Genomic DNA, 26,452 nt, shown 5'->3' on the forward strand with positions numbered 1-26,452 from the left:
ATGCACCGTGTTGCTTTAAACTCTTCGCTCCACTAATTGCCCTAATTATGAACAAAATATATATTCAATTATCATTTCGTTAATGTATTCAGGACTTAAACTATTTAGTGATTCATAGACCAGTGGCAGCATTTTCATATAAATTCCACAGCTGACTGGTAGCCAGTGTAAAGTCCTTAGGACTGGAGTAATATGTTCTTGTTCTCGGAATGAGCTAGTAGTCGTTCCACCCCTTATATGCAGTTGGAAATAAAAGCAACGGCATTACTGATTAGCATTGCGGCAACAAGTATACATGAATAAAAGATACATAAACACTTCACTACTGCCTATTGAAAGCAGTGTTGGTTGTAAAGTCATGAGACCTCTAATAGGCTGTCTCCCTCACTGTCTCTCTCTTGCAGTGCTGAAGGATTGACTCTGACTATTTCTCAGCATTTGCCATTGCCCGGGGGGTCAACGTGTGGTCAGCAATCCTGCACACCCACTTCCATAATTCAAACAGCCAAATGCAGGCCTGGGACTCGTTTGTCACACATAACGAGAAAGTGACGCCACCCTTGGCCCCCGCCTTCCGCATCCCCGCCACCACCACCACCGACTGTGCCCAGACAGGCTCTCACAGCTCATCATCATCGGCCACCGACGGCTAATGAACCTAAATGACCTGACACCGGCATAAAGATCTATAGTAAGTCCAACAGAGATTTGTAGCACCGCCCAGTTCGTGATGCATTCCGCAAAACCTGCGGCTGCGGCTTTTGCGCAACCATTATAGATTATAGGAGGAAGTCTCAAGTAGATACAAGCGAGACAAAGAGGCGTTTTTTTTGACAACAGGCGCACTAAATCCCTCAGCCAACGCTCAATAATCACTTGAGCTTTGATGCAAAAAAGAACTAACTGAATTAATCAGCAGAACGAGTAGGGCATCACGCTCAATGGATGCAAAATTGGAGCACGGACGCGCCGTAATTGAGGATTGAACCGTTGTGAGGAAATACATAAATAAATAAATAACAAAAAATAACACACTCAGTGTACCCATTCTTCTTCCGTCACTGCGACGGATTGTCATGCATGACAAATGATCAGCTTGATGCTTTTTGCACTGCATGTTGTGAGTCTATTATGAGGGGTTGGGCTCACGTAGCAAGGTATAGCTTTTTGTGTAATAGACATATCTTCCCAGTTTTGGGGAGTAACATGTAATGGCATGGCGTAATCAGCAAAAAAAAAAAAAAGAGAATTCGGTGTTATGGAATGCGACCATCAGATTGTGTAACTCTGGTTTCAAAGTGGTGTTAGGGTCTATTTAAAAGAACCACATAGACTTGATTACGCTAGATTAATGCTAAAAGCAGAATGATTGAAAAAAAATGTGGTGGTGCAAACACTTTAAGGCTTAAATTTAAGCAATTACTATTTGAACACAAACAGTGCAGCAACATTTGTAGACAGACAATATAACATAAAAAGTGCTACTAAAAAAAATGATGATTGATTGACATTGACAGATGACAGATTAATGGCATTTCTATTCATTTTAATAGGATAAGATGGTTTGAGATATGAGAGTGTGGTCGAGGAATGAATTAAACTCATATGTCAAGGCAGCCCAGTAATATCACAAGTGCAGGTTTTGCATTTTGCCAAGCTATCAAAATGGCTATTGTATGTCATTGACAGTAAACATTCATTTCTACTTATGGACTTAAGTACATTGTATATTTCAGCGTCTCTTTGTGGGAGTTGAATCAGAGTTTCTACTTTTCCCAAGTATCTCCACTGCTATTTAAGTTGATTTAAGTGTGAGTACTTTTGCTGCCCTCAGCTTTTACATTTTCAAATTGAAGTACAGTAGCAGAGGGGAGGGGAGCATTGTGTTAATAGACTTCTGTCACTGACGAGTCCCTGAGGAGAGGATCCTTTCTCACTTGTATCGATCAGCGCAAAGGTTGATGCTGATTTGCATCGACAACAGCGACGAGACCCTAATGGAAGTATGTGTGTTTTCCAAACCGGAGACACCAGGGGTGGGTGACTCTGGAGAAAGATTCAATGCCGGGAAGGTCAACACTGACCATTACAAGGAATGATGAAAGGGTGCTATCGACTGGATCGATCCGCCTGTCCATTTGCCCACCAACGTACCAAAATACTGATTTTATTTCAACCAATCGTTCTGTCTCCAACCAACCTCCAATCTACCCATCTGTCTCGCCAAGTTTGTTGGTGGGCGGAGCCTCTTAACTGCACCTGATTACTATCTGCCTCGCTTTGGTATTTAGGTGCCTGAGTGTTGGTCCGCCTACAAACCTGAGGCCGGTTACACGCAAAAGGGGTTTTCATATCGTAGATTGGTAGACCCTACACATAATGATAAAAAAAAAAAAATTGCGCATTTACAATTTTGAATGTATTGTGCGCCGATAGTTGGCGAGTGTTTCTAAAAAGGACTGGGGTTGGTAAATACTTCCTGCCGTTTCGGGTTGGCCACCTACCACCCAAATACGGCTGGGATTAGCCTGGCAACCCTCACTCACTAAAATATCTTCTGGACTACCTGCACTCCACCGCAGCTGGGCCCCGGTTCAAAACGAGGCATCCAATCAAATTCCTTTAACTCCTGTAGCAGACACATCCTTCATGTTCAACGTTACTCTTTGGTGGTGGACGTCCAGAAAGCCCACTCTTCACTGATTGGTTCATTTGGCTGTCTGTTTGCTCAGAAATGCACTTGATGAGACTGTGACCAGACTCAATTGCTAGTAAGCGATGAGTCTGGATTTCCTGGCAAGGCTGAGATAGCCTGCAGCACTCCTGCGACCCAAGTGAGGGAGGATAAGCAGTTCAGAAAATTGATGGGATATTACTTTGCTTTATTTCCAGGCGCTTCCTCGCTCGTCAATCAGAAAGCTCCTTCGATTGTCTCCATTCCGTCACGTCACAATCTGTGGAGTCAACTGGCTTAGGAGACATCGGCTTCCCTCACACACGTGAAATTTTTGGGTCGAGATTTTTAAGATTGTTGGCCCCGACTGGTTCTGGACCCCATGATCGAGACAAATCCACTCTTAACACACCTCACACATAAGGATTATCTTAAAACAATCTTAAAAGACAAAAGAGTGTCGTCCTTGGTTCTGAAGGGGCGAAATCAGGACAGCCCGATTGTGTATATGTGTGTACCCAGCCCAAGACGTTTCTGTGCGTCCACCAATCAACCACCGAGAGCACAAAATGTTCCATCTTGAAAAATGTACCATTCAATCCACAGGATAGGTTATCGTCAATTAGCGTGAAAAAACTGCTTGAAATCTACAGGAAAATAAATTGTTACGTGTTTGTAATAACTGGATGTAAGGATGAATTTTAATGAATGTCCTATAAAGAAGTAGAATGAAGATAAGTGAGTGTGTGTTGCAGGCGTGATTAGTGCGTTCCCTTAATGCTTAAACAGATTATCAGACAGCAAAGCAATTCTTTGTGTGCGTGTGTGCATGTGCAGCAATCAGCAAGCGGGTAATTTAGGGCGCACAAAGCACAGTCAGCGCCGTGATCAAGCTTAGAAGCAACAAAACGCATAAAATAAATAAAACAATAAAACACACGCCAAGTTACATGAAGAGATGACATGGAAGTATATAAAAAAAACAAAAAACAGGAGAGCTTTCTTGCCCTCTCAACTGTGAGGACCGGTTTGAGCATCCGCCGCTAATGGGAGACTGCTTCACCGCTGAGAACTCGTTAGAGTCAAAGATGAAAAAGAAGCTCCAATCTCCCACCAAATGTCACTGAATAGTTTACGCCAGAAACAGCTCCGACTGCTTCTGTGTGATTACGCAAAATATCGCACCATAGCCTATCATGAGCTAAAAAAAAAAAAGTGCCAAGAATCTGTAATGTATGCAAATCTAAGTCTGTCAAGGGTGCAACTGAGCTTGCATGCTTCCTGACAGCTTTCTTCACCTCCCCATCATGCTGCCTGTGAAAAGACCAATCCTGGTTTTTTTTCTTCTTTAAAAAATCAGCAGGGCTCTTACAAAGTGATTGGCAACCTGGTTGCGAGTCTGCAATCTAATGCCAGCTCAGATAATGCTATCGTTTCTTGTTTTTGGTAAGCAGCAGCTTCTATCACATTCAAAGTAACACTAAAGCCACGTTCACAATTACAGACAATAGGGGCAAATTTGGGGATGTTACATTTCATGTGCTCAAGTTCATCTATAACCCAGCTGTCGGATGACTGACAGATTATTCCTTGAGGTGTGACTAGTGTTAAGAGTGAGTTTTCCTCAGAAGTGTGGTACCGGCAATCAGGCAATAGTTGAGCATTTGCCCTCCATTGCTATCAGTGTCAGCAAAGGCCAGGTTATTGGATGTCATTAGATCAAATTCAAAAACCATCTTCAGAGCAAACAACTTTAAACTACTGCATGTATCAATTATGTCATTCATCTACGATTCACTTAGCAGTGAACGTGAAGGGAAGATTATTTAAAACAAACACACCTTTTAGTCCGCTAGCTTGGGTCATCACATGAAATATACCATATTTATTTATTTATTTATATATATATATATATATATATATATATATATATATATACTTTATTTTTTTTATGAACCGATTAACATCAATGCCATACATTTCAATGGGAAATGATGATTTGATTTGTGATTGTTTTAATTTACAAGTGTGGTAAGCGTGGAACTCTTGTGAGTATTTTTCATTTTCTTTTGTGTTTCTTGATCTGTCCCCCTGACTGTAGGCTGTAGATGCATCGGTGACTTATTTCTCACTTCAGCGAAGGCATATCTGAATTAATTTGTCAGGCAGATTATGACTTGTAACACCAAGTGAAATTAAATAAATTAAAAAAATAAATAAATAAACCAAGTGGCAGGGAAAAGGTCAGTCCCACGAGTTACGATACCACTGTTTACGGTTACACGTGTATGTGCAAAGTATTTGTCGCAACATTTTTTAACTGTTCAGAGAAAGTTGCCAAAAATGTCAAACTTTATATTTGCTGAGTTGCAAAGGTGATGCAGGCTTTCTCGGCAATGAGGCGCATACTCGCCCGCGTTGGGCGACGCGCCGTGTTGACTGGCGTCCGCTGCGAGGCTCGTCTTCAGCAGCCCGTTAAACAAAAAGTGAGTTCCCGGTGCGCGCGCCATGCTCTTGACATCTGCTGAGCATCTGTTTGACTGCACCTCTGCCTTCCGGCGCCAAGTCGGTCATCTCACGTACGAATATTTTGCAAAAGCACAGAACGACCCTGAGAAAGGGAGCCTACAACTCATGCATACAGTACACACCAGGTCGGGGTGCTACAGTGAATGTATATGGATTCATGAAGCATCCGATATTATGTTGACAAGGGGTTTATGGTTTTCCAAACAAAGTTCCGGGTTTCAAATTTTGCTGTCAAGGCAGGGTTGGAGATTAGGGTTTACAAATAGGGTTCAGTTAGGCATTGAAATTATGTTTTTAAACCAGGGTTACAGTTTCAACTGAGAAAAGAGGCTTTCAAACTCGGAGTAAATTACGGTAGAGTTTCTTGCAGAGTTTTTTTTACGGTTTTACGGTTTATTTAGGCTTTTAGTGTTTTAAGACACAGTTAAATTTCAAATTAGGATTACATGCCGATTTAAAATATTAAATTAGGTGTTGACGACCAGGCCAAGGTTTAAAAGGTGCATGTTGCCCCGTGCCTGAGTGGGTTTTCTTTGGGTACCTCTTTCTTCCAATATTGATATGCCTAGGTATGAATGTGAGCGCGGGTGGTTGTTCGTCTCTGTGTGCCCTGCGATTGGCTAGCAACCAGTTCAGGGTGTCCCGGGCCCGCCTACTGCCCGAAGACAGCTGGGATAGGCTCCAACACCCCCCCGCGACCCTCCTGAGGAGAAGCGGCTTAGATAATGGATGAATGGATAGTAATTACATGGGTGGCGCCACACCATACTGGACGCCGACATATCTCACCACCATCGTTCTGCTACGGACACCCGAAGGAGACAATCACCGGATCACAAATTTGATGGATCAGGGACTTCAGCATGCGCAACAATTTTCTTTTTTTGTCACTTGATGGAATACTAGAAGTTGTTTGTGGTGACATTTTGCATGTACCTCTGTTGGACAAATTGGTGGTAGGCTTCCTAAATGTGATGCTTCAAAATGCACTCGCTTTGAACTGAGGTCATTACATTCTTTAAGTTTACCACAACATGGTATTAAATTCTACACACTGTCCATTTAACTGATGTCATCGCGTAATGGAGAGTTTTGCTGACAGTTTCTGGCTTGCAGGCTTTACCTGCATAATAGTCTTTCTCTCTTTTTTACTTCACACTTTGTACCCATGTCAAGTGATTCAAAAAAGGTTTACACAATTGGACAAAAATGTTGGTATTCCTCTGTTAATGAAAGAAAAAGGTTTCTAGTTGGCTGGATGCTTAAAGGTAAAAGGTTTTAAACAACACAAATTGAGAAAGTATATTTCCTAAGTCCTGGCAATTGTTTGTTTGTCCTGCTTTTTTTATTTTTTTTTATAACAAATATAATTTAAAACAAGTCTCGAGCATGTCTTCTTTTTTTAATATAGTTTTTCTCTCACTCAAAATTATATCCATCGCACGTTTCTGTATTTCATACTACTTTGTGTTTACGGCTGTATCTCAAGGCACCACTCTACTGAATAGAAGCAAGCCAGTGTACGGAGTTTGGTTAGAGGCAATAAGAAAAGAAAATCCATAGTGAAGTCCAGTGTTCCTCATCTTTTAATCTCCACCTTTTACAAGTAAAGAATCTTTTGATCAGTCCACCTAAAAAGGATCAAGTGCTGCATGTATTATTGAGCCGCACTTTGCCGTTACTGTGGAAACGTGCTCAGTGAGGAGCCAGCAACTACATATATGATTAGTATGTACCTCGAGGCCTCTTCGCACTGGAGCCGTCCCGCTGTGAGTGGAGGCAAACACACACACACACACACACACACGCACACACACGCACACACACTTCACGGGGGTCTTCACATGCAGTAGGAAAAGGAATAGAAAAATACAAACACAATTACTTTTTTCACACACATACACAAAAGCGAGAGGCAAAAGCCAGCTCGTCTCTGTTGTTCTTTCTGAGCACTTGACCTTCACTAAATGCGTTGTGAATTTTAAAAAGCTGTGGTGGAAGACGTATGATTCACCTCCCCACCGCGGTCTTAGTTAGTTTGCTTTTCGTGGGTTTTATTCTCATTTAAAAGTCGACAATAGAAGCATCATGAAAGAGTGATGCGGTCGAAGGTGAATGTATATGACAATTGCGGGAAAAACCATGATGGCAACTCCATAGCACTTGCTGAAACGGAAAACTGAGCCCCATTGAAACAACACAAGTGCCACATTCATTGTACTTTATTTTATTTTTATTCAACCTTAAGCAACACGGCGCCATTGTTGTGAAAGAAGCGGCTTGCCACGGCTGTTGTAGCTTCAATACAATACAAAGAGAAAAAAATGTGCATGAAATAAAAGGAAGGGATAATTTCATTGACAACAGTCTCAGAATGAAATTGATATAAAAGTACGTCTACCGAAAAAAATTCCACAGAACCTGATGTGAACATACGAAAATATCAGAGATTTGTGTTTTCAAGATGGACGTATAGTCACAATTTTCAGCTAAAAAACAAAAATGTTAAGGGTTATTGCACACTCTGTGCTGCAGAGGTTTTGTAGCTTCAAAGACATCCATCCATTTTCTGTACCGCTTGTCACGGGAGCCTATCCCAGCTATCTTCGGGTAGTAGGCGGGGGACACCCTGAACTGGTTGCCGGTCAATTGCAGGGCACACAGATACGAACAACCATCCGAGCTCACACTCATACCAAGGGCCAATTTAGAATGTTCTATCAGCCTGCCATGCATGTTTTTGGAATGTACCCAGAGGAAACCCACGCAGGCACGGGGAGAACATGCAAACTCCACACAGGTAGGCCGGAGCCGGGATTGAACCCACGACCGGTGCTGTCTCTCACTGTGAGGCCATCGTGCTAACCAGTCGTCCACCGTGCCGGCTTCAAAGTAATGTAACTATGAAAGTAACTTGTAATATTGGTTCCAATAGGCTGATGATGTCCTTTGAAATGGGAAGGAAAGACAACAAGCATGAATGGAGAAGTGTGTCATGACTTTAAATCGAGCCTTTTAACGATTCTATTTGATTTGTTTTTCCATTTAAAGGCTTTCTGTTGCCGAGTGATTATCTTCTGCAGGGCATCTTCTATGTGAAAAAAAATAAAATGAATCAAAAAAACATGGCCCTAGAGACAAGAAGATTTCAAACGTGATCAGCAACCCTTTTTGCTCTTTTGAAACAATGTGAATTTGAATGCAAGAGATCTGAATAATTTCAGCTTCACAGGCAAGAAACAACACTTTCTGGGTCTCTCTTTGTTGTTCTTGTTGTGCTCTCACATCAACAGTTACAATGTGGAGTCCCTATTTTTGAGACACAAGGAATGGATAACATATTTGAAGCTTTGGAGTGAAAGGCGACAAAAGACGATGAAATTTAGTCACGCAGACGGCAAAAAAACGACGACAACAACACGTATTACAGTGGAACGAAAAATGTTGGAAGACAACCCAAGTGACGGTGATATTTCATTTTTTTAATATGCATAACATTTATGTATTTTGTTACATTATTGATGTATTGTTCATTTTCGATTTTATGCATTTGTGCCAATTTATTTATTTATTTATTTATTTTTTTAATTTCTATCAAACATATTTGGCCAATCTTTTTTGGGAGCTTTTCTGTCAATATATTTATATTTAATATTTGTACTATTTCTATATTTTTATATTTAATATTTGTACTATTTCTATATTTTTATATTTAATATTTTGGTCTAATATTCATGCATTCAATGCAAGATTTTTTTTCTCCATGTATATTTTTCATTTAATATGTTTATATTTCTCTGTCTATCATTTGGCCTAGCGAGGAAAATCAAGGTCCACAGATTTCAGACATCAAAGGGGTTTTATGAGTCTTACTTTGTCTGCTCCCTTACCTTAGGACCAGTTTGCCGGGGGTGACCCTGCAAACGCCCAGACAACTTAGATCCTACGATCATTGGGATACACAAAGCCCTCTAGCACAATAACGTGACATCTCATGGAGGGGACAAAATCTATTCAAATAAAAAATGTATTTTTCATCACAAACTTGCTTTATATTTTAATGTCAAGTAAAATAAGAAATTCATATCAACATGTGCCGGTGAGCCAATGCTGCTTGTCTTTTTCAGGCATAAACATTGTGACGAATAAATGAAACCTTTTACCATTTTATCAAGGGAGAAAAATAGCCTTGGTGGGACAATAATGGCAGCAGAACATTTCAAAAGCTTTTCTCTCATTGTGTCTTGACGACGGTAACTATGATGACGTGAAGTGTTGTCTGGAAGTGCTGGAAAAAGAAGGCATAACTTATAACTTGTGTAATATTGTTTTGCCAATACGCTGATAAATGTTCAGTCGGGGTCGTAAAATATTGATTCTTTTTTCTTTTCCTTTTTCAATTTTTTTACTCCTCCACTCCAGTTAGATTTGTAGTGTTTGACATCTTAAAACGACCCTGCAATGCTCTCTGGGAAGATGCTTGCCACAGTAAATGTCCGCCTGAGCTGGCACTGAGTTATGGCCTTGAGATCCGGTGGTAAATTTAGCTTATTTCCCAAAAGCAAAAGCCCAGAGATTCTACTAATGGGAAGCACAAATCCTCCAAACAACAAGTCTGCTTTTGCTCTTTTCTCGAATAAAACAATCATTCAGGGATTCAAGAAGACTGTTGTTTGAGATCAGCAATGCGCTATATATGCGTTATATCACGTTAATAACGTGTTAGTTTGTTCCAGAGTAAAGTTATGCAGTCGTCCACATAGTCATCTCAACTTGTCAAAATTCAGCAGGACACCTAGTCATTCGTATCCCTAGAAAAAATACAAATAAGTGTTTGAATGCTCAAACGTAAGTAATGTGATTGTATTATTTGTCAAATATTGCATTGCTGTTTATAGCTCATTTAAGGATAACGCTAAGGGCTCATCAGCATAGTCATGTGAATCAGTCAAATAGAAACATGCAGAGCTGTGTCATCTCCGAGGTAAGCAAAATACTTGCGTTAATTATCAAATACGGCTTTGCTGTGGTTAATGGCAACGGTCGTGCGATCATCCACACAATCGTTCTGAATCCTTAAAACTCAACAGATTGCAATACATGCTGTTGCCTTAAGATAGGAGTTTTCTTCATTCTGTACCAACACCTGCAACTCAAAAGAATTGAATCTTAAATCATCTGGCCCCACTGAGATTAATGGAACTGCCATTAATCCGTTCCAGCCCACCCCAACCTCCCTAAAAAAAGAAAAGACAAGCCAAAAAATGTTTTATGCGACTCAACTAGTTTTAACAAACGATGAGACATGGCATAGAGCATTAACTGTAAAATACGATGATGTTTGTTAACAAATAAAACTATGCGGTCCTCCACACTGTCATTTCAACACATCAAAAATCTATAATCATAATTTTGTCTTCTCCGCAGTAAGCAGTGTACTTGTCTTATCTGTAACGCTATGCTGTTGTTGGCACGGCATTCTGACTAATATTGCATTTTGTGGGATGTACTTCCCTTTTAAGAAGTGAAAATAGCACCGTAAAACTGTATTCAAAAAGAAAAATATGGAGTAGTAACATTATTAAATAGAATGTAAAGAATGAAGCAGTTTGTGCATCATGATTTGGTGCAATCTAATTCTTCTTTGACGACGACTGTAAGTGATTTAGTAATGGCCGCCGCAAACTGGGTGATGCTTCTGAATGTGACTAATCAATCGTCATAAAAAAAAAAAAATGACAGATACTCACCCATGCACACAATTTAGAATAAGGACTGTGCGAACCTATATCACATTCTATGGCTCCTCATACAATATGTTATACCATTTCACTTTTTATTCCATTAAAGATGAAGTGTCAGTCAAGGAAGATGCAAGCAGAAGAAGGACATGGGCGAGAATAAAGACGAAAACAATGCAATGAATGGAACTGGCGAGCTATGTATGTGACTTATTCACCTTTTTACCTCAAGCTTCACGCTTTCATTCACAGGTAGATATGAATTTGTAAATATGGTTTCTGTAAAACAGGATATGTGGACTGTATATACCAGAGTGCCCACGTGTGGTCCCGAGAGCCCCTATCCAGCCTGTTTTACATGTCTCCCTCCTCCGACACTCCTGATTAAAATAATCAAGGTTGTTATCGGGCTTCTGCAAAGCTTGATGTTGAGCTGATGATTGGAATTAGGTGTGTTGGCGGAGGGGTCTCCGTAAACTAGGCGGGATAGTGGCTCTCGAGAACGGGACTTGGTCACCCGTGGTACACTATATTGTATTTGTATCGCTTGGCGGCACACAGTGGGCGGCTGTGTCTCGCTCGCTTAAAACCCCAAAATTGATTTTTGGCTTGTGTGAAAGCTTCCATGCATTTTGATTGGCTTTAATTTGCGACCTCGTAACATTGTGCAACTGCGATTCAAAGAATTGCCTCTAAAATAGTGGCAGAGAGCCGGCTAGTCCTAAAATCTTGTGGCAGAACCCTGCACAGTGTGCGAGTGTTGAGTGGAGGTCTGCTGCATTGCTCAGTGTGTGACGGCCCTAAGCAGTGGCGATTTAAGACTGCAAGTCGAGATGAGATGGCTCCCCCACCCCCAAGAAAGTGGTGAAATATGTATTGTTGTATGCACATTTCATTGTCTAAATATGCTGTATAATGGTCTTTTGTTCAGAATCAGCTAGTCATCGCAAGTAGCTGACACAACTTCAGTCCCATTCACCCCGCTCCGCCACGGCATTAGATCACATTAAACAGCTTGAAGCCGATTTTTGGTGAATTTTTCAATATTTGCCAAGCATCTGCTTTTCAGGAAGTGAGTTGAATTGAGTTCACTGCCCCCATCCGGTACACATACCAAGTTTGGGCTCACATATCAAAGCAAAATATATATATATATAAATTAAATCCAATTTTGGCCAAATGACAGCTCCTATCTCAAACATTTGTGAGTCTGGTCACCCGTACGTACATACAGTATATTATGACAAAAAGGACCCAACGGCACGATTGACAGGTTTAAACAAGAGGAAACGATGACTAAAAAAAATGAAAGCACAAATGACAAGAAAGACAGGACTAAAAACTGAGAACTTAACAAACAATGTGACGTGACATAAAGTATTACCTGTAAAATAATATTATGCTGTTTAACAAATAAAACTATGCGGTCATCCGCACAGTCATTTCAACATATCAAAAATCTACAATCCTAATTTTGTCTTCTCTGCAGTAAGCAGTGTACTTGTGTTGTCTTAAACTAATGCCATGCTGTTGTTAGCTCATTAAAGTACTAACTTAGGCCTAGTTACTATCCGTGGTGCTAGAACACTAACTATACTAACAATTGCAATGTTAGTTTTGATTACGTTCTCATTGGCTATATAGCTGTTGACTTTTGCTCTGTGATCTGTATTTTGATTTGATCCCATAATTACATTTAGCAACATTTAGTAACTAAAGGGCCGCAGGTCTTAGCATACACGAGTGGACAATGTGGGTTCAACTGCGGCTCAACTCGTCAAGTTGTTAAACTATACGTAAAAGTTTAATGCATCTCTGCTTTTATGATGTGAGATATTCCACTGTAATGACAAACATAATGTTTCACTTAAGCCGCCATTCAATAAATTATGAGCCAAGCAACAGACGTAAACCCCTATAAAACGATGGAGCATATTGATTGTCGTCAGCTGACGTGTGTGATCAATGTTCGGTCGAGCGTTGTAGCAATTCATTAACTGCGCGGCTCCTTCAGATGCCATCTTGACTGCCGCCCGACACCCTTTGTAATCGATCCACGTGCCAGCAAACGTCAGGGCCCGCGGGCACAAACCTGCCGACGTCAAAATTGATGAGAGCGAGACAATGACGCAGAGGGAACTTGAAATGAGACACAAGATGGACCGCCGCCAAGGCCATGAATGAATTTTGTTAATGAAGGAAACCTAATTTGGCAGTTTTTCCATGTCCTATTTATTCATGCAACAAGAAAAACTCATTATATAGAAATTAAACACACAATGAAATGCTGTGTAAATACAAATACAAACAAATGTCAATAGCATCTTAAATATACTGTACGCATTGTATCCCAGTGTACAGACAGACACAGAGAACAACCAACCAACAGACAGACAGACAAATTAAAGAAAAAAAAAAACGTTCCTTCCCTGGACTCGAAAAGTTTGATAAGACAAGAAACAAGTACTTAAATCCGAGAGGGCCATCAGTTGTTGCTAGGCGGATTTTGTGCAGTACAATCAGCCCATCGAAAGAAATTGGCATGCAGTACCAGGTTATCTCTCCAAAAATACGTCAAGAGTAATTCATACACACTTGGTGTAACTCATATTCCATCAAGTCTTAAATGTGAAGCCCCATCGCAGCTGGATTTTACAAGCACGGACTGCTAAAAACTGCCATGGCTAACAATGATAAACAATGCTAAAGCACTGCTCACACTCAATCATTTCTTATTCCGTTGGCATTGTAGCAACATTGGCTGACTTGCAGCTACAACGTTGTGGAAGCTGGCAGTGAGTCTGAGGGGGCTCCTAGGGGATTTGGTGGGGGGGGGGCTGCTTGAGTCAGCACAGACGGACGCTTTTGCTGACTGCGCCTCAACGAGGCCCACACCGCAGGACTATCATCACAGTATAGTATGTCCAGGCTCAGTGGCACCCTCGCTATGTCAATGAGGGCAAGCGGGTGGGCGGCGGGCAGCTTACTGTAATTATCTTACTTGCTCTTTGTGTCCCGATACAACTTTTCATTTCTGATATGATCCAGATATTGCAGCCTAAAGCCACTGTACAATACCGATAATGGAGCCGGTGCAATATCCGCAGGAATGATACATATTTTATAAATATTTTTGGGTATGATTTTATCAAGTGATACTATTTAAACAAAGAGAAATAGTCAGCAACAGTAGGTCATGGCAAAATATAACCCACTATTCCAAACATTTGGGTTACAAAAATTCAACCTCAAATATGAGAATGTACTGCACTTGATTTCTGATGGAGCAATATAGTCCAATACTGTTTTTCTGGTCTGATATTGGACTAATATTTGATATTAATATCGCATAGGTCATCTCTATTACTTGGAGCGCAATTATCGCACAGATGTTTGTTAAAATCATTCGAAAATAATAGCAAGTACAGCTGGTTTTCAATCGTCCACAAAAAAAATTTTTTCATGGATATTTCTTCAGTTGGACCAGACCCAAAAAAGCAAAAACTGATAAAACCATGCAAAATGGGATTTTTATTTTAACTATTGAAACAAACAATGTGACTCCACGGGTGCTGCACCATAAATATGCAGCAGTCCACTGCGCTTCTTTTGCTGTTTTGGTTAGCAACAGAATTTTCATGGACTCAGTGGCTCGCTCCTTCTGTGAAGAAATACAATTACTCACCCTCAAAACACGCACTAACCTTCCAATCTATCTTTTTACCTAATGTATCTATCTACAAACAGACTCTGTCTGTCCGTCCATCAGTCTGTCAACTCACCAACCTACCTACCTATACTGTACATCGATCCATCTTCCGATCGTCCAACCGACTAACCAAGCAGAAGCATGATGGTTCGTGCTAACATTGACCACTATCTCAAATCTCAAACTCTTCCTAATTCCCTCCCCACCTGAACAAAAATCACCCCCATGATGCTGCCACCATCAAGCAGGACTCAGTCAGTAGGTATGGTGTTGTTTTGATGCTAACATAAATGCATATTTAAAATGTTAAATGCAAACACTGTTATACTGCGCTCGTCAACTTTTAACATGAGTTTGATTAGGACTGGTTAATTCTGAGCACAGCCACATCCCAGTTATAATTTGCCGTGTGCATTTATAGGTTATAGCAGGTCACATTAATTATGCATAAAAACAGAAGTAATTTATCTTGGTCCCATTTTTTATATCACAAAAACATGTCAGTTGAACAGGGGTGGGGTGGTCGGTGGGCATACTTTTTATAACTATTGCACCAATTCCAACATACCCAGTACCCACTTATTTACCAATCCATCCATCTATCTATCTTAATCAGTTTTTATTAACAACCTGAGGCATCCATGCCAAGTTATGCCGAGGCTGTAGGGCCTAAATCGGCTTCTTAGCTTTCACATCATAATGTTTCCAATCCGCCGCAATTATTCTTCACGGAGGCGTGAAATTGATCCCAAACATTTACTTTCTTCTCCTCCTACTCCTCACCACCACCACTACACGGTTTGATCTCCGCTCCCCCGAGACCACCTTAGATAAAATTTAATTACATGGAGGGGTTTTAAGGGCTTGAATCTTTCAGTGGAGTGGATTGTAACGAGTGCACTGTGGTTATTAACTCAATGATAGTTTTGATTACAATGATTGGCAAACAGGAAGCTTAATTGATGACGATGATGACGATTATTTATACATATTGACATGTATCATCAGTTAGCTCCTCTTTAAAGACAAATTAAGTAACCCTAGGGTGGTTGAAGTATATCGGCTGTGTCAACAGCGCCACCCTGTGGATGAGCCTCAGTATGCGTGAGCGTGCGTGCGTGCGTGCGATTGTTTTTTTAACTTTCGACCAAATTTCCTGGAGTGCTCCTTTTCATTGGTAGCCTGTTAAAACAGGGTGGACATGTCTTCTATAATAACAGGGTGTGCGAAAAAGGCTCAAGGACCCATGCCCCAAACTAAACAGGAAGTTGTCCATTTTGATTTGAAACAGACACTTTGAGCCAATCCCAGGACTTGTATTTTGATAAATTCTTTTCTGGGAATTAATCCAAATAAGTCCCAATCGGAAACAAGATCAGTGACAGTTGATGGATGCTAAATTGAAAAAAAAAATTGGGTTATCCCATCCAGTATGTGTGTTTCAAGGATTCTATCAATTTAGCCCAACAACACTAGCTTTGACGAAATTCTGTGATCACATCAACACACATTTTCAAAAAATTATGGCGTAAATAAACAAATTTTAGTTAAAAAAACAAACAAAAACATTCGATCCACTACATGGGTCAATTTGACCCAACATTTCTTGTTCTAGAAAGCTGTATCAAATTCATCCACGTAGCGGGTCGGTCCAATTTTGATGAAATTTCTTCGTCAGAATGGCCCACTGAGGGCAGAGGGGGAACTTTCTGGGCGGTATGCAGACACATAACAGGCGCCCCCCCCTAAAAAATATGTAAAAATAATAATAATATTTATAACGATTTCATTTTTTTATATGTAGCCTATAAATACATTTTGGGGGGAATATAACACTTTTATTTCAAATTTTTATTGAATGTTTCATTGACAGTCATGGCGCAGAGATGTGCCTCTATGAGTATTAGTGATTAGATCAAACCATACCCGTGAACAAAACGCCGTTTAATACATAAAATGCCCAATCAAAAAATATTTTGCCCAAATGCTTTGGCGCCCGCGCTAGCGTGACGCCCCTATGCGCCTCATACACACTTTTTGCGCCACTGACTGAGGGAAGCCATAAGACGCCGGCGACAAAAATGAGTTTGACATCACTGTACTCGACACATGCTAAATTGCTGAGCTTTTTTTTTTAGTCCTTTTAAAGCAGGCGGACTATTAAGTCAAACTTTGATGATCATTTTGAGGAATTACCATGGAGAAAGGGATCAAATGTTTTCCCTGGCTTTACCCATAATTGGTCTGACCTCTAGAACATGAAATATTCACAAGAAAACTTGCCAAAAAATGAACAGGAAATCATCCATTTTGGTCGACACAAAATCAAACCATGAAGTCAAAGTTCGTTTATCATTTCAAGGATTTGGTATGACAGATAAAATGTTATTGGTTTAAAGGCCATAAGCGTGACATTTAATCGCAAAACATTTTTACCTCCATCAATAAATGTGGATGAAGCAGTGTGTCGAAGTTTGAGTCATTTTGAGGAGGCGCCATGAAAGAAAAGTGGGTGCAACGGCCCATTCAGCTTTACTTTTTATTAAGAACAACAAACTGAATAAAAGAAGTCAATATTAAATACAGTTTGGGTATCTTGACAAAGGGAATACACAACACATGCGCAAACTAACACTACCTAGCTAAGAGAAACATCTATACATACATGTGTATGACTCTTTTCTACAAACATAAAACCTTTTATGTCATTTGACTGTAATGCTGATTTAGAAAAAAAAATCACATTCTAGAAGTGGCTTAAGGTTATTCTATGATTTTTCTTTTTGGTTTAAATATACTTGCGCTGGCTCATGATGCCCCGGAGGAAGTCGTCAAAACGAGGCGCGCTCGATTTTGTGGCCTTCTTGGTTGCTTTGTGGTCATGTTGGTCCACCGTTTTCTCTTCGTCATCTGTGTCGGCGCGACGCAGGCGACAGTTGTAGTCGAGCTCGGGGTCGCAGTGCGGGTCCGGGAGGATGATGCCACCCTTGCCGGGTCCCCGGGCTTGGACTTCGGAGGGCGGTGCAAACTTCGTGCAGGTGGGGTCAAAGGGATGGCAGCGGGGCTCGGTTGGAGCTTTGGCCTTCTTGTCGGGGTCGACCGGCGTGCAGTCTTTGTCATAGTGCACATAGCAATCGTAGCCCTCCTCGGTCTTGCCGCGGATGCCAAGCTTGTAGCGGACCTGATTGATTGATTGATTGATTGATGGGTGTGTTTTGGTCAAAGAAGACAGCAAGTGAAAGCATTATGCAACAAAAAAAATCACTTCATTGTTCCCCCACTATGTCGCAGATTTTGTTGTCTATTTGTCTATCTCAGAAATCTGCGGACTATAGAAAAAAAAACTTTTTTTCTTTTTTTTTTTACAGTATACTTGCTGCATTGCCCTCGCATGTGGGAAAGTAAAGCCATAGTTGCTGTTGCACTTTTCTGCCATTTATTAAAACAGAAACACAATGAGCTCACTCATGCAGGAGCTGCTCTGTGCCACAGCTCAGCCCAAACGCTCACACGCCGACATCGCTCCTTCAAGGCACATTATCTAAAAAAGATACTATATGAGATCAGATACAACCATATGGTAGTATTTTCTATAGATTTGGTGCTTGAATAGCTTTTGTATGTGTTCACATACATTTACAATATATATAAAATTGTGTTTTAATCAAGTTAAATCAAGACAACTTGAAAAGAGTTTTTTATGCGGTCGCTCTAAATTGCGGCTTTGTAGCTATTTCAAGTCGATCTGGAACATTCACTATACCTTGACCAGTTTAATTTTTTCTGTGACCAAGCTCGCAACTTCGATTTGTATAGCAAATCAATTTTGCAAATTGAAATGAATTGAAATGGCATTAATTTGCTTCAGCCCCTAAAGAGAACTAAATTTTTGTTTGTGTTTTTAACAAAGCAACGTATACAGCAATGTATTTTATTAAAAAAAAACAATGCAAAGAAGAAAACTGGTCTTATAAAGTATGATTACTGTACGTACTAAAGTACTGATGTGCTTGTTGGAAGAGTACCTTTAAGCGTTTGGCCTAGTGAGTTGCGTCATGCCCGCAAGACTGCATGTTAGGGTCTGGGTCTGAGCTGTAGTCCACAGCAGCTCCTTGCGAGTGGTCTTATTTTGTATTTTGGTTGGAGAAAGTTTGTCCCACTCAATATATGGCTGAAAGTCCATCAGCGACTACGTCTCTCCTTGCCCACATGCGAGGGCATTACATTACCTTAATTGCTCCATTTTTCTTTCACTTCACGAGAGCGATGGCGTATCTGAAGCTCGCTCATAACTAAAATCTTGACTCGCAATCACAAAGCCAAAAAGTTGAACAAGTGACGATTCGTAGTTGGGACGTTCCTAAGTCAAGGTACCAACGTATAATACTTAATAAGCCAAATGAAAAGTATTTAAAATAAGAGTAGCACTAGTCAAAACATTACTCAGGACGTGAGATTCAGACCTGTTGCTCTGGGAGTTGTGGTTGGGGCTTGCGCAGGGCAGCGGCAGCCGCCAGTATGCAGTAGGGATCGTAGCGGGGGTCACAGGTTAGGGGGGCGGCGACGTGGGCAGACTGGCCTTTGGGGGCGTACTCCAGCACAGGCTTGCTCAGGCTCGAAAGCTTGGTGGCGGTCAACGGGTTGCAGCCGCCGTCAAACAGCGGATTGCAGTGCTGCTCCTGAGGCGCCGAGTCAGCACCAAGGCCGGCGGGGGCGCAAAGGGGATCTGTAGCCGGATCACAACTTGGGGAGAGCAGATGGTAATAACCAGTGGGGGCCTTTTCAACCATCATTGGCTTGCAATAAGGGTCCTTGGGGTCACATTTGAGGGCAGCGTATGATGGCGCGGGACCGGCGGCGGGTCGGTAGCCGTATGCCGCCCTTAAGTGGTACTGAAGACATTCGACGTCCTCGTGGTTGCAGATCCGCAGCAGCTCAGCCTTCTGCTCGTGGCTCAGGAAGGGCTCCAGGATGGGAGCGTAGTGGTAGAAGCCAGTCGGGCTCTTCAAGGACATGGGTAGCACGGGGGAGAGGATGGGGGCGGGTGCCTTGGCTGGGGCTGGCGCCGGATCAGGGATGGCGGCGGCCTTGGAGGTCAGCGGGAAGAGGCAGTATGGGTCGACGTAGGGGTTGCACATCCGGACGGCGGCGGACTTGATGGGAGTGGGCATCACCATGGCCGCCTTGGGCTTACTGGTGGATTCGGCGATGCATTCTGGGTCGTCGGAGTCGGCGCACGCCTTGTAGATTTCGCTAAGGTGTTTGAGGTAATGGTTGAAGGAGGGGCCCTCTTCGGTCCTGTGTTTGTTCTGAAGGTACGCCATGTACAGACGGTCCAAATCCTCTACCTTTAAAGTACACAATGTTTGAAAAAAGTTATTTTTTGTCTTATTCTGAGATTTGGAGACTCAGGGGTAACTGTCCCGGGCTGTTACGTTTCATGGATTAGAATTGAGAGTTTTTGGCACAGAGCATAAGTCACGGTTCGCAGCTATCCCGCGTTCTCACATGAACTTAAGAATATTATCTGTATACATGTGTTACTGCACCATTTGTGTGCAAATATTAGTTGCATTGTTTCTTATATGCAGATTTTCCTAAAAACCAACATGCCAACATGATTGTTTTATATACACAAGATGTAATTCTTAGTTTTACTTTTAGTTTGACAGTAAACTTCAACTGAGAGTGGCATTAAACAAGTTGAGGTCTCTTTTTTTTCCAGAATTGTTCAATATCTTTCAATCTGATGTTATGAAATTAGTTGAGTTCACTGGCACCATAAAACAGAGGTCTTCAATCCTATTCCTCGAGGACTGCTGTCTTGCCCGTTTACCATCTCTACCAGCTGCAACATGTCTGATTCAAATGATCAAGATCCTTGCCTAGCTACAGCAGACCTTGCTGATTACCCTCATAAAAAAAGAAAAAAAATCTCTAAACTGCATGAGAAGCTAAATAAAAGATGTTAGTAGCTCTCACCCCCTCCTGGTTGTGGCTGTCCATGAAGTGCTTGTACCAGCCCCAGAAGTCAGGAAGGCGCTGAAACTGGGGCACCGCCATAACGGGCGCATTCCTCCTGTGGCGCACCAGCTTCCTCAGGTTTGCCATGACCTCAGCCTTCGTGTCATCAGACACCACCCCAACTGAAGACATAACCAAGCCACTTGAAGAACTACATTATCTCATTTTATTTCATCTCATCTCATCTCCTAATTTTGAAAAGTGGTGTGGTACCACTAAAGAATCCGCCGTAACATGTGCACGGGTCCTTACCTTCATCCTCTTTGAGCTGCTCCAGTGGGACGGCCCCGAGGAACTCTGTAAAACCCACACAGGAGTCACATTAGCAAGCAACAGGCACCTTCACTGACAAGGACCAGATGTTCGCTTTCCCTCCACACGGAAGAAAAAAAACACTGGGCCGCCCAAAGGGGCCCCTGGGGGGGCAGAACGCGGCAGGTGCCCGGATCGTGGCGCCCTGGCAGCACCCGCCCTCGCTTTTAACTAGCATCTGTGTGTTTATAAGACAACCGGGGGCCACCTCCACCTGTAAAACTTCAAAGTGAGGGCCCTCAAACAGGCTTATTACTAAAAGAAAAAAATTAAAAACTGTATGCGGATGTGTGTTTGTGTGGATTCCCGTGTGGAATATCCTCTGCTCCACCAGGGGTTTCCTTCTGAAGTTTAGTACTCGTAAAAGTCAAACTGTCTACTCAGCTGATTGGGGCACCAACCAACTCAGGGTCTGAATATGACTTTTCATGCACTTTTACAGCAGAGGAACATTTTTCCTCTATCAAAGGCCATTTTGGTTGTCAGAGGTGCCATGTCGCATTTATAAAAAAAATTGGTTTTAATATAACTCAGCAGCCGCAAAACTCCTCTCGGGTCGCATCCTCTTAGTGCACTTTTCTGACATCTTCTTTAGAGTGTAAATAGAATTTCCCCTTGTGGTGGAATTTAGCTTGCCTTAAATACATGATTTTAGTTACACTTAATACGTAATATTTTTGTCAGACTTAAACAGTATGTGATGCCCGATTCAGGTTTCAATATATTTTTATACTAATGTTTTTATTATGATGATTTAACTGTCTTTAATTGAATACATTTCCTTTTAATTTTTTAAGTGTATATGTTTTGTCAGACGTGATGATGTAATGATGTGTGATGTCATTTGATTTGTTTTTTTGGGGGAGGCAAAAAAATAATGGCTATTTTTCTTTGAACTTTTTTAATAAATAAATTAAAATGATTTATTAAAATGTTTGCGGGGGGGCTCAGCATAACTATTTTTGGAATGATAAACCTATTGAAGCAACCAGATGTGCTTCAAATGGGAAAAAACTATTACGATGCCAATTTAAAGTTTAGATTATTAAGTCTTGAGTATATGGAAATTGTTCTTTTAAGTTCCTAAATAAATTCTTGGAAATTACTGCTCATTTTTCACCATTTGCAGTACTTTCAACCTATTTAGGCTGTTAGAAATAATTCAAATGAAACCCTCCTGATTTATTATGTATACAGTACCAGAAATTGTTAATGGGTCGTTATGAACCATTATTTGTTTAATCATCAAAATTCAATTTTTTTTAAAAAGGAATAAACGCTATGAAGCCAATAAAACTCTCGTTTTTTGTTAAGATTTAGTTAAGATTAAAAACAATCCTCGTTTACACCCATTCCCCTTTAACATACCATTCGGTATATTAATTAAAATGTTTCCCTGTCTTCATGTATTTTACATGTTAAATTTAAATGCAAATCATTTTATTCTATGACTTCAAACCAGGTGCGGCTTTTCTAAAAACCTCTTCAGAAGAAACAAAAATCAATACCAATTCATTCTTTGAGGGATCGTCAACAAATGACAGTGAACATTGGCAACACAAGAAGCAGTCAAATATGGTCATCTCCATTTTATAGCCTCTTATGATGGTAAAATCAACTAGAACGTAAAATATTATATTTATCTTACATGAATTTTAAAAGCTTAAAAAAATCACCTGGTAATAAACAGATGGCTAGGAGGAATCCAATGTGGATCATGGAAGGCGATGCCATGCTTGGTTTGAGGCGCTTCCTGTGTGTTGAATAAAAGACAGTTAACAATCAGATATCGACTTCGACTTTAGCACTACTTTTGACACAAAGTGTTACCTGCACTGGTGCTGAAGGGGTCTCTGTCTCTGTGTCCTCCTCTGCTTGTTGGCCTTAGCTGTCTGGCCCCCCCGTGCCTCTCTACCATCAGGTATGGCACGGGCGGGCATGGGCGGTGGTTTTAAGGACGCTCCCCCCCACGGAAAATTAAAAACGAAAACGACACAGGGGTTGCTGTTGGGTGCCGCCGGATTGGCCGCCGCCCCAACCTGCAGCCGCCCTGTCATTAGCAACCACGAAGAGAGGAGGGACATATTAACAAGAGGATATTTCTTTCCTGACAGGTTTTTGCAATCAGTTAGTTTTGTACATTTACATAATGGGATTATTGGGTAGAAGTGAACAGCTGTTAGCTGTTAAGTCCACTTAGATACAGCACATCTACGTCAAAACCAAACAAGAGCCGTGCCAAATGGTGTTTATACGGGACGGTAACACAAAATGATAGATCCCTAAGGTCAGTTTTCTTTATGGATAATGAATGGACTTAACATATTTCCCTGAGGAATGCCACTCCACATTGTGTCTGGTTGAATATAGTTACTTTGGATGGATATTGGAACCGCCGTTGCGTAAAATTAAGTATTAGCAAACTTTTTAATTGTCGGGCCACAATGGGTTCTAAAATTTGACAGAGGGGCCGGACCAGGTGCAGATGCATGGAGTGTTTTGGTCACCTCGCCTCATCTGAGAAAAAAAAGACATTTATTTGGAAATGAAAGTGAACAAAAGCATTACAACAACATATAAACCACAGTATTTAGAAAATAAAACATTAATAAGATTTATTCATTTGATTTTTTTTCAAATTCAGCGGGCCGGATTAAAACGTTTAACGGGCCGCATGTGGCCCCTGGGCCGTAGTTTGCCCACGCCTGTATTAGAGGTTTGAAGCCAAGGGAAAGATGTCAAATTAGGCCTTCAATGTTGGGTTAGGGTTTCAATTCTGGTTTAACATTTGAAATTAGGGTTTCAAGACACGGTTAAGGTTTCAAATGAAGCAGGGATCGAGATTTGAATTAGGGTTCCAAGGATAGGCTTCCAAAATAGGATTATAAGGTTTCTAATGAGCATTTCAAGATAGCGTTGCGGTTTCAAATAAGGTTTGGGGTAAGGGTTCGCATAAGAATTCTGTCTCCAATTAAGATCTAACTGGGTTTCTTCCATTTCGGAGGAACCGATTAAGAGGTGTTCCCAACACTGCCCATCGAGTCAGTGTTGTAAACAGCTATTCAGCTAAAAGAGCCTCATTTATAAAAAATAAATAAATAAAAAATGTAGAACGCATACATTATCATTCTGTTTATGATTTTCCTTGACGCGCCGCCATGCTTTTTATGGTGGAGGCACTGAGGAATCATTAGTGGAAGCAGGACACCCTAATGAAGCGAAATCTTGCTGCTACTATGTGCAAAGTTGACCCATTAGGGTTGAGTTTAGGAATGCCACGTAGCCTGCATGGTCCGTACTGTCCACATTAGGGGTGGGGAAAATTTGGTGCCCAGGGGCCACATTTGACTCATTAAATGTGTTTGCATTCGTATCTAAAACCTTGCTAGTCAAGAATAAAAAGTGGCTGCTCGTCTCTCGTATGTCGAGCCACTTCTATATGAAAGCACGTAGTACTTTATAAAAACATAACCTACTGATGAGAGTGGCAAGAAAAAGAATGACGTTTCTTTGTTGAAGAATATTTACTAATTGGCCCAACTGCCACTTGTCGAGTTCAATCATCTGCCACCATACAGCGTTCAAATCTCAAATTTGTCTAAGCAAAAAAACCCAAAAAAAACAATCAACTTATTGAAATATTCATAAACCGGGTCACTTGTACCTCAAGGCGCTGGTGTAATTTCCAGTTCTTTGGTTGTCATGAGTCATGAACCTTTTCCTCTTTGCCATCTCAGCCTTCCGTGGTGATGTGTCTCTTCGGGCAAGGCGACGGCTCTGGAAAAAAAAAAAAAGTGATTTGGGAGCGTGTAAAAGCGCCTCATGCTGCTTGTAAATGAGAAGCTCATGAAAAGACAGACTCTTGTAAACACGACGCGGTGCCTGCTAAGAACGTGGAGCACAAAATCAGACGCCAATCTCCTGTAATTTCCTTAACCACCAAAAAACGAATTTTCCTTTTGTTTTCAAACACTTAAACAGAAAGTTGCTTGCTGAAAAATATATAGAATAAAAAGAGGACTACTAGTGTTCAATTAATACTATATGTGACTGTATCCTTCAGGAACGTACCCCTTAGTGTTTGGCTTTCAATTCAGTGTTGGGTTTTCAAGGCTGTGTAAGAGTTAGAGATTAATATCAGTGACTGAAGCAAAGGTGAGCGTTTCACATGCTGGTCTCAAATCAGAACCTGTGTAAAATTCAGAAAGTGCTTTTTTTTTTTGCACTCTCTTTTGTGACAATGCAATCCTCCATTCTCTAATATGTAACACGGCACTAACACGCCACTCATTATGTCATGTACAAATTTACATGAGTTCATAATCTGTATAATTACCAACCAGGTGTTGTTCCGTTGGCCAAAGAATCTTTGGGACGTAAAGAATCCCACAACATCTGCAGGATGACTACGGAAAGAAAATTGTATGTCATTAAGACATGGAAGCAAAATGGCAGGTCTGCTCCTTACTAACAGGAATGTTCAATATGGATCCCAGATTTGGATTTGTCTGATCTATCAAGGTCTTTCACTAGATGTCATCGTCAAACGGCAGGTCCTCGAAATCTGCGAGAGTAAAAACGATGAATGAGACATTACAGCCACACAAAAAAAGAGTTCACGTCTCTGACAGGCGAAATTTTGTCCTTAAAGCAGCAACGTGTGAGTTGTGTCTGACAAGCGCTGAGACCGGTCTCACGAACAATATATTTTAAACCCAAATTGCAGTGGTGCCCTGAGATACAAGTTTAAATTGTTCCGTGACCATGCTTGTAATTCAAATGACTCGACTCTTAAATCATCACTCCCCACCAGAATTAATGTAAATGCCATCCAATCTGTAGCAGAATTTCTGAATGGAAGTCATATTGGTGTTGAATTGACATCAGATGCTTTTTAGATTTAGTACACGAGTCTAATACAAATGCAAACACAGAATGGGATACAAATATAGTATAAAACTTTCAGAAACTGACTTTTTTAGACATTCAACACAATATTACTCACAAATACTCTTTAGAAGGAGATGTGTGGGCCATGCAAGTCCCGTCTCACTGTATATCCGTCTGTCTCTCTTATACTGCCCCCTGGTGGCCAAGGTGGGAAGCAGCAATTTGTGCATTGAATTGAATGAGAAAGTGATTCTATTTCATCCAACCACCAACAACCAAAGGCGGTGCTGAGAGCACGATTTTAAAGTTGTGTAATTAATCTGCGATTGGCTGGCAACCAGTTCAGGCTGTACAGATAGTTGAGGCATGCCAGTCACCCTCGTGAGGATAAGCGGCTTGGATAGTGAGTGGAAGTTAGGGTTCAAGATAGAATTAGGGTTTCATATTTAGGTTTCAAACCTGTGTAAGGCGTTGCAATGAACACTTAACCGCATTTCAAATTCGACTCAGGGTTTGAATTTAGCATTCAAGATGGGTGTCGAGTTTCTGACAGGGGTCAAGGTTTTAAATTAG

The 26,452-nt window shown here is 41.1% G+C and overlaps 1 protein-coding gene across 1 annotated transcript; it reads right to left on the reverse strand.

Annotated features, from left to right (window-relative positions):
* Positions 1-17,441: 17,441 nt before the first annotated feature.
* Positions 17,442-22,899, reverse strand: and2 (actinodin2). The gene is made up of 6 exons (XM_088311982.1): positions 22,820-22,899; positions 22,666-22,742; positions 20,912-20,974; positions 20,636-20,799; positions 19,117-20,001; positions 17,442-17,834 (listed from the first exon to the last, which is right to left on the reverse strand). The coding sequence occupies exons 2-6, from the start codon at positions 22,721-22,723 to the stop codon at positions 17,442-17,444; spliced, it is 1,563 nt and encodes a 520-aa protein (XP_088168108.1). The 5' UTR covers positions 22,724-22,742; positions 22,820-22,899.
* Positions 22,900-26,452: the final 3,553 nt, after the last annotated feature.

Source organism: Idiotropiscis lumnitzeri, chromosome 12 (genome assembly GCF_059441095.1).
Source record: "Idiotropiscis lumnitzeri isolate Australia: NSW breed Sydney's pygmy pipehorse chromosome 12, RoL_Ilum_1.0, whole genome shotgun sequence".
NCBI lineage: Eukaryota > Metazoa > Chordata > Actinopteri > Syngnathiformes > Syngnathidae > Idiotropiscis > Idiotropiscis lumnitzeri.

Bases quoted from the DNA above. Each gene is read 5' to 3' on its own strand.
- and2 (XM_088311982.1), bottom strand. From the start codon at position 22,723: ATGGCATCGCCTTCCATGATCCACATTGGATTCCTCCTAGCCATCTGT. The intron at 20,975-22,665 runs GTGATTTTTTTA...TGGGTTTTACAG, and splicing joins AGCCATCTGTTTATTACCAG to AGTTCCTCGGGGCCGTCCCA. The intron at 20,002-20,635 runs GTGAGAGCTACT...TGTACTTTAAAG, and splicing joins ACAGCCACAACCAGGAGGGG to GTAGAGGATTTGGACCGTCT.